The sequence below is a fragment of the Anabrus simplex genome, chromosome 5 (genome assembly GCF_040414725.1).
Source record: "Anabrus simplex isolate iqAnaSimp1 chromosome 5, ASM4041472v1, whole genome shotgun sequence".
NCBI lineage: Eukaryota > Metazoa > Arthropoda > Insecta > Orthoptera > Tettigoniidae > Anabrus > Anabrus simplex.
The window spans coordinates 354376720-354402257 of record NC_090269.1 but is presented as its reverse complement, the minus strand read 5'-3'; the positions used below and the strand labels follow the sequence as shown (position 1 = coordinate 354402257).

The 25538-nt window shown below is 37.5% G+C and overlaps 1 protein-coding gene across 1 annotated transcript in view; it reads left to right on the top strand.

The window, feature by feature from the left end:
* LOC136874111 (GATA zinc finger domain-containing protein 1) overlaps positions 1-24276 on the top strand; it is a 102310-nt gene extending 78034 nt beyond the window's left edge. Inside the window, exons 4-5 of the mRNA XM_067147661.2 lie at positions 1524-1757; positions 23602-24276. Of these exons, the coding sequence (XP_067003762.2) occupies positions 1524-1693 (170 nt within the window). The 3' untranslated portion in view covers positions 1694-1757; positions 23602-24276. The remainder of the gene's footprint in view (positions 1-1523; positions 1758-23601) is intronic.
* The last annotated feature ends 1262 nt before the right edge of the window (positions 24277-25538 follow it).

The window sequence follows — 25538 nt, the reverse complement described above, 5'->3', positions numbered from 1 at the left end:
CGTAGGACTAATTCATTGAGATATCTTCACCGATGGAGGTCCATCACCTTCCTGCATTTAACACACCTCATCTTCAAATCCTTCGATTTCTATTTCAAAATCACTACCACCACTACTGCTGTAGCTATCACTTTCATCAGTATAACCTCGTAAATCAACACATTCGTCCTGCAAATACTGTATTTCCTCATCTGTAACACAACCCACTGCTCACTGTGCTGCCCATTTCTGTTTACATCGAGTGTGACCTTGCCGCGATACGTGTGTCACATATTTCCAAACTACTATCCCAAGATCACTAAACGTTATGATACGCAGTAGTAGTCTTTTCCACCGGGCAAGTTGGCTGTGCGGTTAGGGGCGTGCAGCTGTGAGCTTGCATCCGGGAGATAGTGGGTTCGAGCCCCACTGTCGGCAGCCCTGAATATGGTTTTCCATGGTTTCCCATTTTCACACCAGGCAAATGCTGGGGCTGTACCTTTAATAAGGCCACGGTCGCTTCCTTCCCATTCCTAAGCCTTTCCCATCCCATCGTCGCCATAAGACCTATCTGTGTCGGTGCAACGTAAAGCAAATAGCAAAAAAAAATTAGTTGGCAGTGTGCTGGACATTTTAGCAAGTGTTCGTTTTTTTCTAGTTTTATTTTGTCAATGCCAGTAAGCATTGCTCCATTTTAACAAATGGAACTTCCTAAAATAAACACTCATTCTAATAATTATTAAAATTGTCTATGGGCTACTATTATGAGCCCTTAGTTACACTTCATTTCTGTGTAAACAGCACATCAAAACAATTTCCATTCCAGGAATCTTTGGGGTGCAAGTTTTAGGTGTTTCACCCTGTATAATACATATAATAGTAGGAGATGGTCTCTTGGTGAAAGATCAAGCATTTGAAAGCATTCAGAAGGTTTCTATTCATTCCCTCAATTCCTTTTCCTGCTGATGAATGATGATAACAAATTTTGTTTACTAAGAGCTCATTTCTCTTGTATTTTAATTATGTTATTGTGTTTAATTACGTTTTGGGTGGTGAATATTGTTGTAGGAGGAAATACAACTGGGCAACCATAGTTTTTTATTATATTTGATTTGGTTCTGTCACTGTGTAGGCAAATGTAAAATGCAAGTCTATTGACAAATGCAATCTCCGTTTCAATTAAACTTGCCATTTTATTACTAAATATGTGTAATAAAGGTATAACAGATTTTCTAAAGTGTAAAACCATAACTCTTTAAAATTCTTATATCTGCAATATTTAAAATTCTTATATCTGCAATATAAATGGATGGGGGATACAAATGGTCAGAACAATACTGTCCACAAAGAGATTAAAAATGGTACACATTTAGATTCCATTAAACTCAGGAAGGATAAGGCCAAAGGTCTTAAAAGTTAGTAAAATCCTTTCAAAAGTCAGGACATCTAGGACCCCTCAAACAGCAATGAACATTGCATTAATATTGAAAGTACATGTATTGTTTAACAACCAGTTATATATTTGCAATCATTAAATATTTCAGGTCCTGAGGAAGACATCCCTCGGAAGCTTGAATGCATGACATTTGTGATGCATGCACCATCAGATTACTTCAAGGCAAAGAACACACCATACCCACCTATCCACCTTTCTAATGAGGATGGGCCTTTTATATGGACTAGACTCTTACCAAAAATATATGCTGCATCTTGAATTTTGTTGTGGATGTGGTTTTATTTTTACTTTTTTCTTGTGTGGAGCCAAGATAGCAACAGAGGTAAGATTTAGAATTCTATATACTGTACATTTCAAAAAAAAAAAAAAAACACCTCACTTTATACAACTTATGTTACTTCATTGAGCTGACCCTTATGAAGAAAAAATTGAAATAATTTTAAGATGATGATGATTGTTGTTTAAAGGGGCGACCGAGCTCGATAGCTGCAGTCGCTTAAGTGCGGCCAGTATCCAGTATTCAGGAGATAGTGGGTTTCGCAGCCCTGAAGATAGTTTTCCGTGGTTCTCCATTGTCACACCAGGCAAATGCTGGGGCTGTACCTTAATTAAGGCCATAGACCTATCTGTGTCAGTGCAATGTAAAACAATTTGTAAAAAAAAAGTTTAAAGGGGCCTAACAGCTAGGTCATCGGCCCTAATTTTGAGAACTCCATTCTGTTGGTATTAAGCTAAGAAAAGAAATGAAATCTCCTCTGACCACTCAATTCAGTTTGTGTTTGTTGACTAAACGACCATTACTTATCCAATATGTCCTCTCATTATTGGTGGTCCATCTCATATTCAAGGTCTAATTTCAAATTATTATTATTATTATTATTATTATTATTATTATTATTATTATTATTATTATTATTATTATTATTATTATTATTATTATTATTTTTATTATTATTATTATGATCAGTTTTTGTATCTATGTTTGTCTCATCAGACCCTACTAGATCCACTTCCATATGTAAGAGTGTGTTAAACTGTCCCAAGATGAAACCATTTTTCTTGCCTTATATTAACAAAAATTGAACTTTCCAGGAAGTAACATGGAACTTTACTGCTAGTGAATATGTTCTCTTGCAAACTGCATTTGCATTTATTGTTGTCTTGTTGCTAGCAGAAATGCTTAATGAGCTGTTAAGACTGATAGGTCTATATTTTGTATTCAGGAAGCATCTTGTAGATCTCGTGCTGAAGTCTGACAGTCCTATAATGCATGTACAGTAGATATATCAGTCATATTATTTAGGTTGTTCTTGTGATTTCAGAGTTTATGTATTGTGCTCTGAACTGCCCCAGCATTATTGTAACATGAGAAAGAATTTTTTTTAAACAGTTCTTGTATTGATTATTATTACTTTCTTTCTTTCCTGCATTGGTTTTTATGAACAGCTATGATATGCCAACTACTTAATTTACTCTTACAAGTTTGAATGTTTATATCACTTTTTTATTTGCATTACTGAAAGTTTTTCTGTGACTTCAGCAAAAGAACCAATGACTATATCAGCTGCGATATGTAAGGAAAATATTTTAGTTTATAGATATAATGTAATATTTTTATAGCTATCATTATTTTAATGTTACAATAATATATAATTGCTGACTTAAGTGTCTTGGACAGCTTTCTGAGCATACATATTAAAATACACCAGCCCTTTGTCAGTAGATTTACCAGCACATAAAGAAACTCCTGCAGGGCAAAATTCTGGAACCTTAGCATCTCCAGAAGCTATAGTAGTAGTTAACTGGACATAAAACCAGTATCATTCATTCGATTAGGCCATCTTGGGACCACATAAAAGAGTTTTCTTTTTTGCCTTCCCAAAACGTTTTCATCCTCTCCTCAGTGTTGTTGTTTTCTTTCGTCCATCTATTAATTGCTTGATTTCTTCTTGGTGTTATTTGGAAATTTACCATCAAATATTGCTTTCCTGATTTTTTTTAAATTTGCAATTTGTTCTTTTTTAATGTTGAGTAGTTCCAAATTTCTTCAGCTTCTTTGAAAAATGGCTGGTTTGGTTTTCTTATTTGCATACTGTTCAAAAATTTGTTTGGTAATAACCATTATTATTATTATTATTATTATTATTATTATTATTTGCAGAACACAACATGCTAGTACGGTGTTGTCAGCAAATGTCATTGCCACATGCAGTGATCAATGAAAAAATGCCTGTTTGTTCCTGTAACTGTTAACCATGCAGAGGAAAGTTAAAAATAGATTTTAGGTCAAATCATGATAAATAAAAGGCATCTGTTCATGCCTGTAAATGCATATTTAAGTGCCTAAAATCTATACATTAAAAGAGAGTACTAAAAACAGCTTCTCCAGTCAGTCCGTCTGCCCATTCTACTGGGTGCCAATGAATCATCAGTCATCGATAAGTTTATACTGTAAGTTCAGTCAACTTTGAATAATTCTAAAATCAAGTCATTAGATCATTCCAGTAATTGCAGTTGAAGGGTCACTCTACAGTAGTCTGCTATACATTCTTCGCCTAGCGTGTTGCACACGGTTAATGAGCAATATCTTTACGTAAAGATATTGGCAAAGCTAAATTATTAGAAACCACGGCGACTATAGGCAAACCTCCAATTTCAACCTACATTGGCATACATAGACTTAATACTATATGGAGAGAAATGCTGTGGGAGTAAGACACATCTAGCACCCCTTGGGTGGAGTGGGGAAGGAGTGACTTGTAAAAATAATCTAAAATGACCTATATTAGCGTTGAATCCACAGTTTTCTGGGTCACTGAGATTGTTAGTAATAATAGAGATGACATTTAAGTCCATGTTCAGCCACCATTGGCATGGGTGTTTAGAAGGGGTAAAAAAGATCATGTCCAAAATGACCGAGATTATATACGAGTATGTATGTGTGCATGTTACAGCATAGCTGTCAAGCAAACTTGATACACATGTGACATAATATGTGGAGCAAAATACTTTGGGGGTAAGACACCCCTAGAACCCCTACACTTGTGGGTTGGGGAGGAGTGACATGTAAAAGTCATTGAAAACTACCAACATTAGTGTCAAATCCATACTTTCCGGGGTCACAGATATGAATTGTGAAACTCTGGATGCCATTTAAGTCTAATTTCAACCTCCATCAGCATACAGGTCATAAGAGGTGAGAAAGGAAATGTCCAAAATGATAAAGATCAGAACTGAATTCACAGTTTTAGAGTTCTCTAGGCTAATTGGTGACAGTCCCAATGACTGTTGGAATTGTGTAGATCATATCTGTAGCGCAACATGTAAATACATAGTTATCACTTATTTTTATTATTTGAAAGAATCAGTTACTTCCCAGACAATCTAGGCTGCCACAAATATGAAGTTCCATGCAAATCAAAATAATTTAAAACTAAAACTTTAAATTAAACACACAACAATAATTCTAAAGTTACAAAATAGTTCATAAAAACAGAGCAAGTGGCTGCGCGGTTTGTGTCATGCGGCTGTCGGCATGTATTCGGGGGATAGTGGATTCGAACGCCATTGTCGGCAGCTCTGAAGGTAGTTTTCTGTGGTTTCCTGTTTTCACATCGTGCAAATGCTGGGGCTGTATCTTAAGGCCACGGTCACTCTTCCCATTCCTAGCCCTTTCCTATACCATCATTGCCGTAAGACGTATCTGTGTCGGTGAGACTTAAAACATATTGTAAAAAAAAAATGTATAAGTTATCAGTCAACATCACTATAAAGAAATCTGCAAAAAATAGTTAACACATAATTAAAAGGGAATACAAATCCTAAAAGTAAATGTACAAAAAAGTACCCGGGCAGCACATGGAGCAATTTTACATCAAGACATGTCATCTGGCCTATTATAATGAATGCTGTGAGGCAGCACGGGTCCTCTAGTATTTTTTTAAGTTTCATTAAATTTAATTTTAATTTTTTGCTTCAATATGATGAACCCGAGTGACTTAGGCCCATAATCAATCATGATTTGATCGGTAAAATAATATGATACATTTATTGAAATACAGAGGAGTGTATTTGAAAATATTTCGTTTAGGTAATGTTGAAATCAGAGCGAAGGAAGGACGACAGACTGGAGCCTGACGGATTAGCTCAACCCGACAACTTTTAGCTACTTCACAGCAGGGAATATCATTAGTTGGCGTACAAGTAAATACAGAGTCCACAAATAAGTCTTGGTCAGAAAGAGGAAGGGGGAGAGTCATACAAAGAAAACCCACCACATGAGTAAGACCTTGGGATATTTTTGGTAGGACGGAAATTCCATGACCTCATGGAAAGGTACAGCGGCTGAGTGTACGTTCGCTAGCCTAAGTTCGAGCAGGTGGAGATTTAAATCACGTGACCGCTTGCCGGCCAATAGTAAAAATTTGATGGGAGACTCAGTGATACCATCTTAAGGAATGATGGATGGGATATTTTCGTAACTACAAAAGTATTCAGTAATAAATTAATATGAGTACGCGGATGAATGTAATGAATTTATTAGATGTCACGCATGGAAAAATAATCAATACTTATTGGCAAATTAATTAAATTAAAGGCTGGATTTCTTGGAAACCGGACAGCTTGAATCTCATTGGCTGAAAGAAGACCACGTTGTCAGAGACGCTTACGAAGGCGCGAAATGTGAGGAGCTAAATCCATCCATATCTCCTAAATCTGTGATCACCTGGAGTTCATATTTTATCCAGCAGATATGCTAGCGGAGTGGATTAATTTGATGTAAATTTTAATTTCCAATTCGGAGTGCAAGTACCGATATTAAAAATCCACCCCCTCCCTAAGGGGCATGACGTCAACAAATCCGCGGGAAAAAGGCTTCATCCATATATACGGAGCTGAATTGACGGTCGCCAGCCACTTGTCTTGAATCGTTGGAGCTGAATTGACGGTCGCCAGCCACTTGTCTTGAATCGTTGGAGCTGAATTGACGGTCGCCAGCACACGTGAATTGAATATCGGGAGTTGAACTGTTGGTCGCCGGTGACTTAGAATTCTACGGACGTACAGTCATTTAATGGCGCGAGCATCCGCCAGTGTTTGTAAAGTGTGATCGCGCTCAAGCAACATGTTAAATCTGGAAATAGTTAACGTAGGATAGTGTTTTTTTTATTTATGAATAATCAGTGACGTAAAGTAATTATCCTGCAAGAGAGTAGTATAAAATATATCACCATAAGTACGTACATAATAGACTGTGTGACGAACAGTACTTTAAGGAAGTAGTAGCCTGTACTTAGCTATACCGAACCGATGTAATGAACACGTCAAGAATGCCGTATAAATCGGGCGTATCGCGACGGGCGAAATAGTTGACACCTCGTCGTACGTGTCCAGGTCCATTGTGCGGTAGGTGGACGAAGATTAAATAGTGTAAATATATTAAATTCTTGGGTCTAGGATAGAAATTTGTTGTGTTAACGTTGTAAATGGTGAAGGTTTGTGGCAGTCAAGATATGAGTGTAAAATGATAATGTGCCAGGAAATCTTTTGTGAAACTACGCCATCAAGGATGGAGGAGTAAAACGCAGAGAGGGGCTGGATGAAGCCTCTCGTCTGCAAAGCTGCAATGGAATACCGATAACTAAGATGAGTACTAAACTGTAAAATATATTTGGGAAATGTTATCGTGATGGGAAAAATGGGAATAATTTGGTCACACTTGGTTACCTTCTGTAACAAGATGGGTCGCTTAACGACCCCATCCTAAATTTGTAGCACGGACAGTAGTAAATCATAATAATGTAAATAATCGGGTCTTTTATGTATTCAGTTTGTTGGAGATGTAAATTTGTATATATAGTGTAGTACGTTAAGTCATGCATGCATTCATATTTTATTTGTAGTCGATAATTTCTTTACATTTGATTTTGATTATGCTAGTTAAATAAGACCCGATATGTGCTTTTATGTTTTGTCATTTTAACGAGCCATTTAATGACATGGAAGGAAAATCCAGCTTCGCCATACCAAGTGTGTTTTGTTGAAATTAATATGGTCATATTTTCAAAGTGAAGTTGTTAAATTTGTGAGATGCGAATAATATAATATTTCCAAGTAAATCATATCTGGAGTGATTAGTGCCAGAATAAATTGAATTTGTAAAAGGGGTTATGCGTTAAACATATTACGAGGGGACTACCGAGTTACAGGCGAAAATATTATTTTTTTAAATAATAATAATAATAAATAAATAATATAACTACTTTTTTTTGTGAAGATATATATTTTTTTTTAAATATGATTCGGGGATAATAATAATTTATGTGATCAAGTGTTGAGTTTATTGGGAATCATTTAATGACGGGAGGTCGTTTTAATTTGGAATTAAAGTGCGTGATAACTTAATTTGATCGATTAATAATATTCAAATGTAGATCGGTGTTAATAATCCGTACATGTTAATGAACGTGTGGTTTAAATTACGGTCCAATATTTTTTACGTATAAATGTCGCGTTTTGAAGTTGCGATTCATTAGCCGGAACATGTAGTGCTAATATTACGAGACCATGATTCTCAAAATTTGGTAAATATAATTTCAAGATGTTACGATTATTTGTGGAGAATGAACTAAGGCATAGATCCAAATGAGATAGAAAATGTGAAAGAATTTGCAGTCAGATAATAAAAGGTCGTACGATGTCCGAAATGAATAAATAAGTCAGTTGATAATTCTGTGAGGAATAAATAAATGAATCGAGGAATATTGAGATAGAGAGGAAAATAAATTCCGTACGAGAGACACTTAGGATATTGATATGAGTGTAAAATGTACGGGCAGTGTCACAGAGAAATACTGAGTTACGCAGCGGGTAGAATTCGAACCCGTGACAGCATGTACGAAATAAATAGACTGCACAGCTATTCGTTGAGATACAACGGATCTAAGGATAATAAGAGTTCAGATCCCACAGAAATGGTCGTATATTGTATTCATTGTAATAACGAGCGAGGACAATCATGATGTCGTGATAATAATAATAATAAATATTGCAGATAAAGGATTGGACCGCCTTAATTAATTGAGCGTTGATAAGGATGTTAAACGGGAATCTAAATGATAATATGCAACCGATAATAATAATAACAATGTAAGGACGATGTTAAATCATCGCGGTCAGATTAATAATAATTGCCATAATAATAACTGTAATGATGTCGTTGGTTGATCAGTGAAATGTTTGTAATTGCACCGATATCTTAATATATATATTTTGGCGGAAGTGACCGGTCCATTAATAATAATAACCTCTTAAGTGACGTGAATAATAATAATATCTTGAGTCACCTATGTCATTAATAATAATAATAACCACGAGAGGGATATAATAATAATAATAACAGTAATAACCATTTGTGTTTGCATCCCGCATAATAATGATGATATTAATCAAACGTGACAGTGCCAGGAACCGTTGAGTAATAATAATAATAATAATAATAATAATAATTTCGAGAATGATAATATTAGAGTCATTTGGTACCTCTTTATTGTACGGTCTCCGTATGGGACGATGTTACATACTTGCGTGTTTGTTTACTTCGCTCGCGATGCGAGGGGGGTCACTGGCCACGGTATTTCCCACCGCTTCTCGTTATCTCATCTATGTCAGTAGTCTACTGAGGCTAACTGGTGACAATTCAGATCACATGTAAATAAAATGTAAATGCTAATTCATTGGTATGGTACCAGCTGGATATCGTAGGATAGGAACTGTCCGTGGAATCCAGTTTTCTCAATTCACGAGAAACATTACCCAGTCCGAGTACCGGTCTCGGAAAAATGTACATAGCCGGAGTACATCATCTTAGTTAAATCGGGAAGCCGACCGTAACATGGGTTATGCTCGGGCTCCCGATAGAAGGAAGCTATATCCTTGAGTAACGGTTCGATTCAAATGGAATCGATCCGTAAATTATACCTCCAAAATGTCATTTTATTTCAGAAAGCAACGCAGCAAGATATTGATACCACTTGCGGTATGGCAAGTGATTTATATATGTAACATGTGTGTAAATTCAAATATTGTTGCCACGTGTATCAAAGTTTTATACGTCAAATGGCGTAATAAACCGCTCCTTCTGGCAAATTATTTCAAAGGAAACCACTCTCATAATCTTTTTATTGTAGTTAGATGATGCCCTTTTTAAAGTAATAGTCACTTCCTAGTCCTATCATGGAGTCCTTAAATTCAAGTTACAATCGAGCCTTCCCCCTCTTTATTTTAAGTTGCTCCGTTCATCCCCGTGTTCTATTATGCCGTTATATTTATATTTGATGATTTAAATAATGAACCGACACCCCTGAGATAAATGCTAGTCTGGGACTCGGGAGGTGGACGGGTGCAAAATGGCTGGCCCAAAGTGGGGCTTTAAGAACGGCAAAGTGTTGCTTTAAGAACGGCAGAGAGGCCAATTTTATTGCTAATCAATTTTTATATTTTTATACTTTTTTTCAAAATTTTATATTTTTAAATTTTTGATTTTTATTAATTGATGACCGCATCACGGTCAAGTGTGTGTTCACTTGTAACGTAATATCATGCTAGAGTAAGGTTAGTTTCGAACGGAGCTAGATTTGACTAGTGTATTAATATAATCCATTGCTAATCTCTTCAAGTTTGGCAATGATTCAAAATTCAGTAAGCTCGAAGATTTGATGTTTCTCTTTTTCCCATATGAAATTTAATATTATTTTGGTAATTCAGGACTCCATTTAAATGTCATTGGACATGAGATGAATATTATAAACAGGTGTTTAGGAAGGCTTGAGATGGTAAAAATTTTACTGAGCACCAGTTCAAGTTATTATTTAAAAAGAGGTTGAGATGGTATAAATTTAAAATTAACGTATTTCAGGGCAGGAGATTTCCAACTTCATCGTTGTTTTTAATGTTGTTGTTGTTGTTATATTGGAGCGGTTTATTGTGAAATCTTAGGCGCAAGCCAGCATTCAAGTTGAATGACCGGCAAATGTAAACAAGTTTTAAAGTCAAAATTTTTTTTGTTAAATGAAAGTTAGTGTAGGGGTATAATGTTATAGGATAGGGCCTAGACCCAATAGCGTATTCCTTCGTGTGCAGCAAGGTGAGAGGCCGATCGGCCCTTTTGCTTTCTCAAGAAAAGTTATAATGTCTGACGACGGTGGGGAGCGATCCCAGGACATAGTGGTAGAAGGACAAGGAGAGATGAAAGCTCTCACGTTAGAGGATTTAATGCGGAACTTAACTCTGAACATGGAACGTAGGTTAGATCAATTACAGGCCGATAGCGTGTCAGTTAAGCAGACAAATGACAAAATCATAAATAAAGTTGATCAAGTACAGGCTGCGAGTGTTTCACTAGAGAATAAGATCGACCGAGTACAGGCTGCGTGTGAAATAAATAAATCAGAACTCAAGGCGCAAATAGATGCAGTTCAGGCCGCGAGCGTAGCGATGGGACAGGAACTTAGGGACCAATTAACTCAAGTCCAGGAAGCATGTCACTTCGCGAAAGACGAATTAAAAGTGCACATGGATGCGTACATTACCATCGTTAATGAAAAGGTTGACCGCGTTAGAGATGAGGCTCAAATGGAACGCGCAGAAATTAAGGAAAAATTGAACGCTAGTGTCAAGGAACTCGCCGCTCTACGATTAACAGACAGAAAAGACATAGAATCACACATAGAGGAAATTCGGGATGAATGTCGGAAGGAGAATGACATCGTCCGGGGACAAGTAGAAGAAAAATGCGCGCAGATAGCTGGCACCTTGGACAAGCATGACAAGGGCATGAACGAGTTACGTGGGGAAGCCGCACGTACACTTGTCATCGTAGCAGGACTGAAAAACAAAGTCGAAGAACTAACTATAAATTTAGAAGACCGTAGCCAGAGAATAACTAAGTGCGAAGACGCAAACTTAGCGTTATTCCAGCGGACGGAAGATCTAATCGAACAGGGCCAATCATTTGCCGACACGGAAGTTCGCCTATTAGAACAATGCAAGGCGTATAATGGGCAAAATTCCGGCACAAAAGAAATAGCCAGTTGTAATCCCGACGGAATGGATGACATCCGAAAAGACTTGGAGATGTTGAAGGCTAGGTTGGAACCATCAGCGTCTAGCCAAGATTTTAACCTCCAATATCGCGAATACGAACCCCATGATAACCAGGGGATTCATAAGAAAGGAGGCCTATCCCATGCTGATACACACGGTTTCAAGTTTGAAAACAGAGATGGGTCGTCTACGTCATCAAGTGCTATCCCGACATCGGTGGTACACGTCATTAAGATGTCTGATGACAAGCCACCAAAGTTCGATGCCCGTGGGCATGTCACCCCGAAAGGTTTCATCCGGGAAATCGCCGGTTATATAAGTGAGAATAAAATACCAGTAGAGCGACAACTGCGAACAGTCGAGAAATTCCTAGACGGAGCACCAGCTGTATGGTTCAGGGCTTTCTTGTATACTTTTGAAGATTTTGAAGGATTTCGGCGGGCTTTTCTCCAAAAGTTCTGGAGTATTCAGGAACAGCAGGAGTTAAGGCTGGAAGTATACTCCAGACGATATGCAACATCTTCACCAACGAAATTCTCTGATTACTTTGTGGCACAATTTCACAAGCTACGGGAGCTTGATAATCCAATGAGCGAAACAGAATTGATTAGCGCCATTGGAAAACAATTGCCATTCGAGGTCCAACGAATGATGATAGCGTCAAATGTCCAGACAGCTGTCGATGCGGAGGCTTTATTACGTCAATTAGACCTCACAACGCATCATTCGAACCCAAGACAAATTAGGAGCAGGGACCAACAGGTGAATAATATCGAACGGGCAATCGAGCCGAAGACCACGAGTACGAAGAACCAGGGAACTAGTACTGATCCGGAACCTCGTCGAGCATATAATACGGAGTGGAAGCCGCGACAATGGACGAGACCAAGGAATTTTGCGGAAGGCAACCGGCAAACCAACCAAGGGAACTTTCGAGCTGACAGGGGATACCGTGGATTCCAGAGAAGTAATTACAGGCCGTATCCAGCTAGGAATCAAGGGAACCCGAGATATTACCAGGGAGGATCTCGTCAAGAGAAGGATGACAGATACCAAGAGTCTAGGCGGTACATAGAAGAGCTGAACAAGAGAAAATGGAAGGAGGCGATCCATGATCGGGGCCGTGATGAGGAAGCGACAGGAGCGGAGAGCTTGCAGTTCCAAAGAGCAAGGAAAGGGGGCAGCGACTTGAACCCGAATGCACCGACGTTCGATTCGGGACAAGGAAACAAAGAGATGTGACTAGAAGCAGAGGATGAACGAGAGGAAGCAGATGACGAGCCGGAAGAAGATGATGTCGAAGAAGAGGATGAAGAAGATGACGGAAGGGAAGAAGAAGTCCAAGTAATCCGTACACCAATTGAAGCAAGGCCATGTCCAGAGTGTGGAGAGATAGACAGCGACGTGCAGGAATTTGTCAATGCGATCCATGACATCGAAAGACAGAACGAGGAGTTAAGGGTCAGGAACCAGATGTTGAGAGACGAAATCAATAGCCGTCGCAGAACAGAGGATCCAATGTCAAATCATGATAGTGATGATAAGGACACATCATAAAAAAAAATCTCATGATACTCACTAGATTTTTTTTTACCTGGGCAAGAGGAAGATGAACCCGAGTGACTTAGGCCCATAATCAATCATGATTTGATCGGTAAAATAATATGATACATTTATTGAAATACAGAGGAGTGTATTTGAAAATATTTCGTTTAGGTAATGTTGAAATCAGAGCGAAGGAAGGACGACAGACTGGAGCCTGACGGATTAGCTCAACCCGACAACTTTTAGCTACTTCACAGCAGGGAATATCATTAGTTGGCGTACAAGTAAATACAGAGTCCACAAATAAGTCTTGGTCAGAAAGAGGAAGGGGGAGAGTCATACAAAGAAAACCCACCACATGAGTAAGACCTTGGGATATTTTTGGTAGGACGGAAATTCCATGACCTCATGGAAAGGTACAGCGGCTGAGTGTACGTTCGCTAGCCTAAGTTCGAGCAGGTGGAGATTTAAATCACGTGACCGCTTGCCGGCCAATAGTAAAAATTTGATGGGAGACTCAGTGATACCATCTTAAGGAATGATGGATGGGATATTTTCGTAACTACAAAAGTATTCAGTAATAAATTAATATGAGTACGCGGATGAATGTAATGAATTTATTAGATGTCACGCATGGAAAAATAATCAATACTTATTGGCAAATTAATTAAATTAAAGGCTGGATTTCTTGGAAACCGGACAGCTTGAATCTCATTGGCTGAAAGAAGACCACGTTGTCAGAGACGCTTACGAAGGCGCGAAATGTGAGGAGCTAAATCCATCCATATCTCCTAAATCTGTGATCACCTGGAGTTCATATTTTATCCAGCAGATATGCTAGCGGAGTGGATTAATTTGATGTAAATTTTAATTTCCAATTCGGAGTGCAAGTACCGATATTAAAAATCCACCCCCTCCCTAAGGGGCATGACGTCAACAAATCCGCGGGAAAAAGGCTTCATCCATATATACGGAGCTGAATTGACGGTCGCCAGCCACTTGTCTTGAATCGTTGGAGCTGAATTGACGGTCGCCAGCCACTTGTCTTGAATCGTTGGAGCTGAATTGACGGTCGCCAGCACACGTGAATTGAATATCGGGAGTTGAACTGTTGGTCGCCGGTGACTTAGAATTCTACGGACGTACAGTCATTTAATGGCGCGAGCATCCGCCAGTGTTTGTAAAGTGTGATCGCGCTCAAGCAACATGTTAAATCTGGAAATAGTTAACGTAGGATAGTGTTTTTTTTATTTATGAATAATCAGTGACGTAAAGTAATTATTCTGCAAGAGAGTAGTATAAAATATATCACCATAAGTACGTACATAATAGACTGTGTGACGAACAGTACTTTAAGGAAGTAGTAGCCTGTACTTAGCTATACCGAACCGATGTAATGAACACGTCAAGAATGCCGTATAAATCGGGCGTATCGCGACGGGCGAAATAGTTGACACCTCGTCGTACGTGTCCAGGTCCATTGTGCGGTAGGTGGACGAAGATTAAATAGTGTAAATATATTAAATTCTTGGGTCTAGGATAGAAATTTGTTGTGTTAACGTTGTAAATGGTGAAGGTTTGTGGCAGTCAAGATATGAGTGTAAAATGATAATGTGCCAGGAAATCTTTTGTGAAACTACGCCATCAAGGATGGAGGAGTAAAACGCAGAGAGGGGCTGGATGAAGCCTCTCGTCTGCAAAGCTGCAATGGAATACCGATAACTAAGATGAGTACTAAACTGTAAAATATATTTGGGAAATGTTATCGTGATGGGAAAAATGGGAATAATTTGGTCACACTTGGTTACCTTCTGTAACAAGATGGGTCGCTTAACGACCCCATCCTAAATTTGTAGCACGGACAGTAGTAAATCATAATAATGTAAATAATCGGGTCTTTTATGTATTCAGTTTGTTGGAGATGTAAATTTGTATATATAGTGTAGTACGTTAAGTCATGCATGCATTCATATTTTATTTGTAGTCGATAATTTCTTTACATTTGATTTTGATTATGCTAGTTAAATAAGACCCGATATGTGCTTTTATGTTTTGTCATTTTAACGAGCCATTTAATGACATGGAAGGAAAATCCAGCTTCGCCATACCAAGTGTGTTTTGTTGAAATTAATATGGTCATATTTTCAAAGTGAAGTTGTTAAATTTGTGAGATGCGAATAATATAATATTTCCAAGTAAATCATATCTGGAGTGATTAGTGCCAGAATAAATTGAATTTGTAAAAGGGGTTATGCGTTAAACATATTACGAGGGGACTACCGAGTTACAGGCGAAAATATTATTTTTTTAAATAATAATAATAATAAATAAATAATATAACTACTTTTTTTTGTGAAGATATATATTTTTTTTTAAATATGATTCGGGGATAATAATAATTTATGTGATCAAGTGTTGAGTTTATTGGGAATCATTTAATGACGGGAGGTCGTTTTAATTTGGAATTAAAGTGCGTGATAACTTAATTTGATCGATTAATAATATTCAAATGTAGATCGGTGTTAATAATCCGTACATGTTAATGAACGTGTGGTTTAAATTACGGTCCAATATTTTTTACGTATAAATGTCGCGTTTTGAAGTTGCGATTCATTAGCCGGAACATGTAGTGCTAATATTACGAGACCATGATTCTCAAAATTTGGTAAATATAATTTCAAGATGTTACGATTATTTGTGGAGAATGAACTAAGGCATAGATCCAAATGAGATAGAAAATGTGAAAGAATTTGCAGTCAGATAATAAAAGGTCGTACGATGTCCGAAATGAATAAATAAGTCAGTTGATAATTCTGTGAGGAATAAATAAATGAATCGAGGAATATTGAGATAGAGAGGAAAATAAATTCCGTACGAGAGACACTTAGGATATTGATATGAGTGTAAAATGTACGGGCAGTGTCACAGAGAAATACTGAGTTACGCAGCGGGTAGAATTCGAACCCGTGACAGCATGTACGAAATAAATAGACTGCACAGCTATTCGTTGAGATACAACGGATCTAAGGATAATAAGAGTTCAGATCCCACAGAAATGGTCGTATATTGTATTCATTGTAATAACGAGCGAGGACAATCATGATGTCGTGATAATAATAATAATAAATATTGCAGATAAAGGATTGGACCGCCTTAATTAATTGAGCGTTGATAAGGATGTTAAACGGGAATCTAAATGATAATATGCAACCGATAATAATAATAACAATGTAAGGACGATGTTAAATCATCGCGGTCAGATTAATAATAATTGCCATAATAATAACTGTAATGATGTCGTTGGTTGATCAGTGAAATGTTTGTAATTGCACCGATATCTTAATATATATATTTTGGCGGAAGTGACCGGTCCATTAATAATAATAACCTCTTAAGTGACGTGAATAATAATAATATCTTGAGTCACCTATGTCATTAATAATAATAATAATAACCACGAGAGGGATATAATAATAATAATAACAGTAATAACCATTTGTGTTTGCATCCCGCATAATAATGATGATATTAATCAAACATGACAGTGCCAGGAACCGTTGAGTAATAATAATAATAATAATAATAATAATAATAATAATAATAATAATAATAATTTCGAGAATGATAATATTAGAGTCATTTGGTACCTCTTTATTGTACGGTCTCCGTATGGGACGATGTTACATACTTGCGTGTTTGTTTACTTCGCTCGCGATGCGAGGGGGGTCACTGGCCACGGTATTTCCCACCGCTTCTCGTTATCTCATCTATGTCAGTAGTCTACTGAGGCTAACTGGTGACAATTCAGATCACATGTAAATAAAATGTAAATGCTAATTCATTGGTATGGTACCAGCTGGATATCGTAGGATAGGAACTGTCCGTGGAATCCAGTTTTCTCAATTCACGAGAAACATTACCCAGTCCGAGTACCGGTCTCGGAAAAATGTACATAGCCGGAGTACATCATCTTAGTTAAATCGGGAAGCCGACCGTAACATGGGTTATGCTCGGGCTCCCGATAGAAGGAAGCTATATCCTTGAGTAACGGTTCGATTCAAATGGAATCGATCCGTAAATTATACCTCCAAAATGTCATTTTATTTCAGAAAGCAACGCAGCAAGATATTGATACCACTTGCGGTATGGCAAGTGATTTATATATGTAACATGTGTGTAAATTCAAATATTGTTGCCACGTGTATCAAAGTTTTATACGTCAAATGGCGTAATAAACCGCTCCTTCTGGCAAATTATTTCAAAGGAAACCACTCTCATAATCTTTTTATTGTAGTTAGATGATGCCCTTTTTAAAGTAATAGTCACTTCCTAGTCCTATCATGGAGTCCTTAAATTCAAGTTACAATCGAGCCTTCCCCCTCTTTATTTTAAGTTGCTCCGTTCATCCCCGTGTTCTATTATGCCGTTATATTTATATTTGATGATTTAAATAATGAACCGACACCCCTGAGATAAATGCTAGTCTGGGACTCGGGAGGTGGACGGGTGCAATATATTGTTGATCTACAGAGAGTATAGTGTATCCCTGTCATATCCTGTGAGCTTTAGAGGACATTCTGTTGGTTTAGAAATATTTTGACTGAAATGAGGTATAAATTTACACCAAATAACGTCGAAAAATACACAGTAGGTAACTGTAACGGAGAGCAAGTTGTTTTAGTAAAGTTTCATTCTTCACAGAACAGTATCAAACTGGCACTTCCAAATACAGTAAAACCCCTATTTTAAATTGTTTGGGATTAAATTTAAATTCAAAATAGTTAATATAAAGTTCTGCTGCCGGGCCGAGTGGCTCACGCAGTTGAGGCAGCTTCGATCCTGGCCCAGTCCGGTGGTATTTGAAGGTCCTCAAATATGTCAGCCTCGTGTCCATGGATTTACTGGCATGTAAAAGAATTCCTGCAGGACTAAATTGCAGCATCTTGGCGTCTCTGAAAACCGTATTTAAAAAAAACATAGTGGGATGTAAAGCAAATAACATTATTATTAAAGCTCTGCTCGTTGGCTAAGTGGTCACTGTTGATGCCTTCGGTTTGTGTGATTGAGGGATGGTTCCTGGCTGATTGAGGTATTTTAAACCATATCTGATTACTTCCTCTGACTTGGAGACTGGATGTTCGTATTTGTCCCAGTGCACTCCTCTTTTTACACACACAACACATCACACTACCAACCATTACAGAAACACTGACTATATCGTTTTACTTATGCTTGGAGACAGGAAGGGCGTCCGGCCGTAAAACGGGACCAAGTCCACGTTCTGCACACTTGGTACCTGTGACCCTACCAGGATGTGGGAAAAGCAGAAGTAATAATTGTTAATACATGTTTATACAAATTTTGATAATGATACCTGTAGTGCCTATTTTAATCTCTAAATTCTATTTAAGCTGCATAAAACACAATTTTTAATACCTAAATGTTCTCAGCTTAGTTACTATACACTGGTTGTTAACTTTTCCCTAAACTAATGCCTCTGAATTTCTTTCGATAATGCAAAAGCCTCCTCACCAACAATGAGGTTGCGTTTTTAGAATAATTAACTGATCAGCTTTCAACCTTTGACCAATACTTGAATTTAATACATTAGAATCACCCACATTACCTGCAGTAAAACAGTGCAAGTATGCATCTAATATCTAGTAACATACAGTCGGCACCGTTTCATTGGCTTCAGGTATATCTCCTCCTGATTTGAGAAGAACAATTGCCCTCATCAGGGAATACATGAAGATCTTCACCAACCCTCAACTACTCGTCCTAGAGGATATTCCTATTCACTTCACCTGTCCTTATATGATGCTGCCATTTGGGTCACTGACAACTTAGACCCTCTCACTGAATGGAGAGATCATTGGACAGTTGCCACAATTTTTTGTCCAGAGAAAACCTTGTGAATGGATTCTATGTAAGATGTGGATCAATCTGAATAGTCAGGACAAACCATGGAAGATGCAAGAACTCACTTTGCAAGTGGAGGTATGTTGCAGCACCAGTGTATAATTGTGGCACCATATGACAAACAGTTCTCCATATCTGAGTGACTGTAAGTTGTAGGTCTATCCAGGCAGTTGGAGTGACCTCAGAATAACAGGGGAAGCAGTACAGGGGCTTAAGGAACTCAATCTTCAACTATGATGTGCCGCTTGTGGAGAAAATCATGTTTCTTATTCTTGTGTGTGTATATTATATTGTGCCGTTAATTCCATGCAATAAAGATTTCTCAGAGACAAGATTAAAATAGACTATAATAACATGCTAGAAATAAGCGAGTTATCTTCGTAATTATGAGCTATAAATTTAATTTTTGTTTCATATTGAAGTGCAATTACAAGACCTTTTCAATACAATTTTTTTCTTATATAATCTGGCTCATAATTTTTTTTGCTAGGGGCTTTACGTCGCACCGACACAGATAGGTCTTATGGCGACGATGGGATGGGAAAGGCCTAGGAGTTGGAAGGAAGCGTCTGTGGCCTTAATTAAGGTACAGCCCCAGCATTTGCCTGGTGTGAAAATGGGAAACCACGGAAAACCATCTTCAGGGCTGCCGATAGTGGGATTCGAACCTACTATCTCCCGGATGCAAGCTCACAGCCGCGCGCCTCTACGCGCACGGCCAACTCGCCCGGTCTGGCTCATAATAACAGCGGAATTGCTGTTATCGTTTTGTTATGATAAGTGATTTTCTTCTTAAAATCTAATATTTCTTTCTGTGTTGGGAGTTTAGTTTGGCATATATTATTACTATTGTCGTCGATTATTGGAATGGAAGGGTTTCTGTTAGATATAGAGTTGAAGATGTTATTCAGTTTCCTTTTGGCTTCAAATCTCATTTCTTCTTGTTTATCTACCGGCATATTACTAATGGCTAATTCAGCTTCCACCGTAGTGGTGATGACGTCATTGAGAAGGTTGGACCTTTGCTCAATATGGATGTCGCATAATCATTTAATGTCGCTTTGAGAAATTAATAACGGGTGTGAAACTGAGCAAGTCTGTCAGAGGGAGTGTGTGTTCTTTTGGCTAGAATGGTAGTGGACTTAGAGTCTTTTAAGAATTTTAACTTTTTCTCTAGAATCTGATGTTTTTTGATAATGTGGAATGTTGTCTGTAATCGACATAAGATTGAAAAATATTCCAATGAGCATAAGAAAGAAGGTTAGTTATCTCGAGATGAGTCTCATATAATCTGTTATTAACCAAAGATATATAAGAATCTAATTTCATCTTGTAACCAGACTTGATTAGTTCTGGTTTGAGTTTTCATAGTTTAAAAAGAGGATCTGTGTTTCTTAGTATTAACTTCGAGACAATTATTAAATCATAGGCTATACATTGTTTTTGGGAATCAATATCTTTGCTTAATTTGACTTTTAACTTTTAAGCCTAAAAATAAAAAGTCTTTGTTCTTTGCCTGATTGGCAGCATAATTATAAGCCAAAAATTTCATTTTTATTCCGTATTGAAGTGCAATTATAAAAAATTAATTGACAAGAGTCTCATTGTACCCTACTGGGCTTCAAATGGAAGACCCACGCATAATAATGCATCATCGTAACCTGGTAAACAATTACGGATGAGAGTATAGTGAAGAGCGGCCCGAATTGCCAACACAAGCTTCGAAACTGCTAGTCTCGGCAACTCGAGCTAGAAATTACAAGAATCATGTAATGGGGTCACGAATACTAATTAATTCTGAATTGTGACATGAAGGAAACAACACTATACAATAAATTCTCTGCATACAGAGGGTAAAAGAAAAGAAATAAGCCCTTCAAGATGACTCGCCTGAGGGCGTTCACTGACCTCCCTAAGCATAATCTGCATATAGCACAAAGTTATAATTTAGGTCTGGCTATTAACATAGTCTATCTTTTCCTCGTTAATTTCGTACTTCTGTCGACCACACTGTGTAATATGAGATGTCCCCTACATAATACATTCTATTCTTAGCATGTAATTAACCGGTCCCTACGCTACATAATTGACACATTAGAAAAATATTTACATAACACACAAAGAAACACACAACACTGAGCTTGACTCCCCAGACGGTCCATAATCTGACACCAAGACAGACAACGTTGGACATTGGTTCTGTTTCAACTCAAAGAAATATACACCAAACACAAACATATGTACACATCATATATAAATGGGGATATTCCTGAAAGAAAAACATTGATACCAATTTCTTCTGCCCCGGCAAAAGCTTAAGGAAAGCTCGCGCAGGCCGGCCCATTCTGACCTGGGCTCGAACTGGACCCCTTCCGACTGAGAAATACATATCTGGAAATCCCTAGATAATCCAAGGCCTCATACTAAAGGATATTGGGGGAATATATAATTATTCATTAACTTTCATCTAAATCATCGTGATATCACTCAACACAAGTGTTTTTAGCCTGAATCATTGACAAACAAAACCCAGTGTGTGATCCAGAGTCCAGAGCCTTTAACTTCAATAAACAAGATAGGCTGCTCGGCTACTAGGGAAGAAAAAGCGAAAGGGAAGGTCACTCCTCTATTGTGCGCGACTGGGTCAACCCATTCAATGACCACGTAGGATTTCTGACCCTTCACAATTATAACGGCCAGTTCCCCTTTCATGAATACACATATTTCTTCCCCACTTCATTTGTTTATTCCATTTATTTCATCTTACCGCAGAATTCCCAAAAAAATATTAATTTCTTCTCTATTCATTCTTCACGTTGAGCGCCTAACGTGGGGCAACATAATATTCGAATCATCTCATCGTAGACTATTTTGGGTGTTCGTCCCTCTCATTACTTCTCATGTCCTAATTCCTTGGGGCATTCATATTTCTCTTTGCTCATCGCAAAAATTCTGACCACTCCTTGAAGCCTCTGGTTCCTCCGCATTACACACTGGTTATGGACAAAGAACACTCCAGACAAATTCTGGTCAAATGATCAACAATCAAGAAAAATTTACATATTGTCCCTAACAATTTACCTAAATAACACAGTTCTCTATCTGTCAGGACTCTTCTTTCTTGATGTTCATGCCTTAATTGTACATATCAGCTAAGCATGCATTGTCTAACTGACCAGTGAGCTCCCCAGCATATGCGATAGCCATATTGGACATTAAATAACAACCTTTGGACATGGTATCCCTTGCTCATCAACACTACTGTTTCCACCCCGCCTTAAGGAAACTCGAAATACTCTTATATCCTTGTTTCTCATACTTGCTAGGATATTATTCATATTGGCAATAACTACTGCTCACAAAAAAATAATCCAAAAGAAAGGAATGGTTTTTCCGGAGAGTCAGCTCCCGTGAATTTACATTGTCATGATAAAGAACAATAAAATGTCCATATTAGAACATGCATTACCACCATTTTCACCATAGTACATTGTACATACCATCAGTTAGGTAATAAAAATAACAAGCCACTACTGCCCCCTAAGTCTATTAACTATTAAATCTACTCTGTAGCATCCCACACATGTAAGATGCTAACTTAACTACAAGCTACACTAACATCCTAACTTGCTTATTCTACTGCCTAAAACTAAGTTAAAAGTGCTGGCTGGTCGTGGTATCTCCCCTGGTAAGGAAAACTACCCGTCCAACCCATAGACACCACTACCAGCCCCGCCTCATGTGGTCGGATAGCGAACCCCACGGCTCAGCCCGGTGGTTTTTGAAGCTGCTCAGATATTTCAGCCCCGTGTTGGTAGCTTTAGCCTCACGTAAAAGAACTCCTGTGGGACAACATTCAGGCACCTCGGCATCTCCAAAAAAAGTTAAAATAGATGGTAGGATGTAAAAACCAATAACATTATCATTATCAAACACAGCTTACGAAGCTTCTACACCTTACTTTAAGTTTCCCTCCAACAACTGTTTCTAGTGAACGCAGAATGGGTGCTTTAAAATGAATAACATTTCTGAGATATTCCATGAGTAAGAAAAGATTTCTTTGGCCAGTGCGACTACACGGCTTTCAGAGTTGGCGAGTTACCTAAACTTTGCAGAAAAGGAGGATAGACGTATTGAACTATACAAAAGTATTCAGGTGAGATGAGCATGTCACAAGTTTGCTTGAAGTACTTAGATTATTTATATTGATTTTTTCCAAAAGGTATTATTAGTAGCAGAAGGAAATCTGTTATGTCTACCCTTACATGAAATTCACGCTTCGCCACTGCTTAAGTGTCACTCTGTGGATTGCGGCCTATCGATTTTAATGCATGGAAAACTGGCATAACACATGGAAAATGCAGAGAAAACAGATTCACGTTACCAGCAGCCACCGGTTTAAATACTTGGCTGTACAATAACTAGTTGATTATTTTAGCTTTCTTAAATGCAACATTGTCAGTACTGGATAAGAATGACTTTTTTCCTCAGGCTTTTGGTGTTTCTTTTCTCATACTTTTGGTACTAGCCAAGAATTTTCCCTTTCTCTGTCCTGGTAATTAATTCACAATGTTTTACAATTTTCTATTTTTTAGTTCTTCCAAAGATGCAAATACTGGACAGAAGTGATCATCATTGATGCAGAGTGGATGAAAAATAATGTAATCTGCAACTTTATGGATGATATCTACCAGCCTCCTCCTCTGTTTATTTTTTAAAATATATGCAATGGTGATGCTTTAATGATTTCTACATCATATTACAGCCCTGGAAATTGTATTAGACTGATTGTCTTGTTTTATACATTTTGTACACATTTATTATATTATTAAATGAAAAGGAGTTTTCATCTATTCAGGATTCCTATTGTATACAAGGGCTGCTTCCTTGGTGTATTGAAGGTTGTGTGATGTTGAATACAGTATTATTGTGAAATATTTCAAGGATCACAGATAGGTATTGTACCTGATGCTTCCAAATATGGCCAGTTTGGTGATTGACGTTTTGTGGATTTCAGTTTAACTATACTAAATAATGATCATTGTTAATGGGAACAGCCTTTTGTAAACTTTATATATTCCAGTTAGAATTTAGCTCCCAATATCCAGCTACATTATTAACTTATTTTATTGGTGAGTGCTCGAAGGTGTTAAATTTACAACTGTGTATATTTTGCCGTTAAGGAAGTTACGGTCAAATTTTCAGAACACATTCTTCACATGTAGAATAAGAAAATATATTCTATAGACATGGGTCCAGAAACATTGTGTTATAGTTGTTGTTTGTCCAACCCTTGTCCCGTTTCCCTACGGGGTCGGGTATGAGGTGAGATGAATTTGTCGTGGCGGTTTTTTATGACCGGATGCCCTTCCTGACGTCAACCTCATCAGAGGAGTTAATGAGAGATGAAATGAATGACGTGATATATGATAGTGTCTTAACAATATATTAGCCAGCATCTTGGAGAGTTGTGATATTCCAACTGATGAGCCCTCCACCACACAGGGAGGAAACTTTTTTAAAGTAGAGAATCCTGAGCATTATCAGTTTTTATAAACTCTCGTGCACTATACTAGCAAAACCAGCTATGGTTAGGAAAAGGATGTTGAATTATTTCAGATGTACAATTTTGTTAAACCATACTAGTACAGAAATACCTAAATCACTAAAATGATGTTCAAGATGACTGAGCTGTTGGCTGCGCAATTTGGGTCATGTAATTATGAGCTTGCATTCAGAAGATGGCAAATAAAATCCCATTGTCAGCAATGCTGAAAATGGTTTCCTGTGGTTTCTCAGGTTCATATCAGGCAAATGCAGTGGATGAACCTTAAGGCCATGATTGTTTCCTTCCAAGTTCTAGCCCTGTCCTATCTCATTGTCACCATAAGACCTATCTGAGTCAGTGTGATGTAAAACCTAACAGGAAAAGGATATTCAAGATGTTCAACTCTTATATTTAAATAGCAGATCCGAAACCAAGCATGACTAAAATATGAGTGTTTAAGGGCACAACAGCATCAGGCTATTTAGTCCTGAATACTCGGCAGTACAGCAAGTTAGACATCAAATTTTTTTGGAATTCTAGTCTCTAGTTTGGCAACTGTCTTCAGCTTAGGTTTGTTTCAAATAATATTGTTTAGGGGGATGCATTTTTAATTATTCATATATTTTATATGAACATGTGTAATGGCTTAAATGATGTATGTTGTTCATTATTGTTAATATTTTATATTAATGGTATTGCTAGTTTGTTAATTCAAAGCTACAAGGCTGTGATTATATGACTGTGCATATGTATATATGTAGTAATTTTATTTTAAGGAATAAAATACTCTGAATTGAACACCTCTTATTATTTTATTTGCTCGTATTTGATTCTTTCTTTGATAAGTTTGGCAGTTTGTCAGGATAAGGCTTGTCATTAATTAACTAGAATATTGAATTTCTTTCATAGTATCACATTTATTACTAGTATTGAGCCAGTTTTTAATATCTCAAGTTCATGACTTATGTTGAATAGACTTTGCCA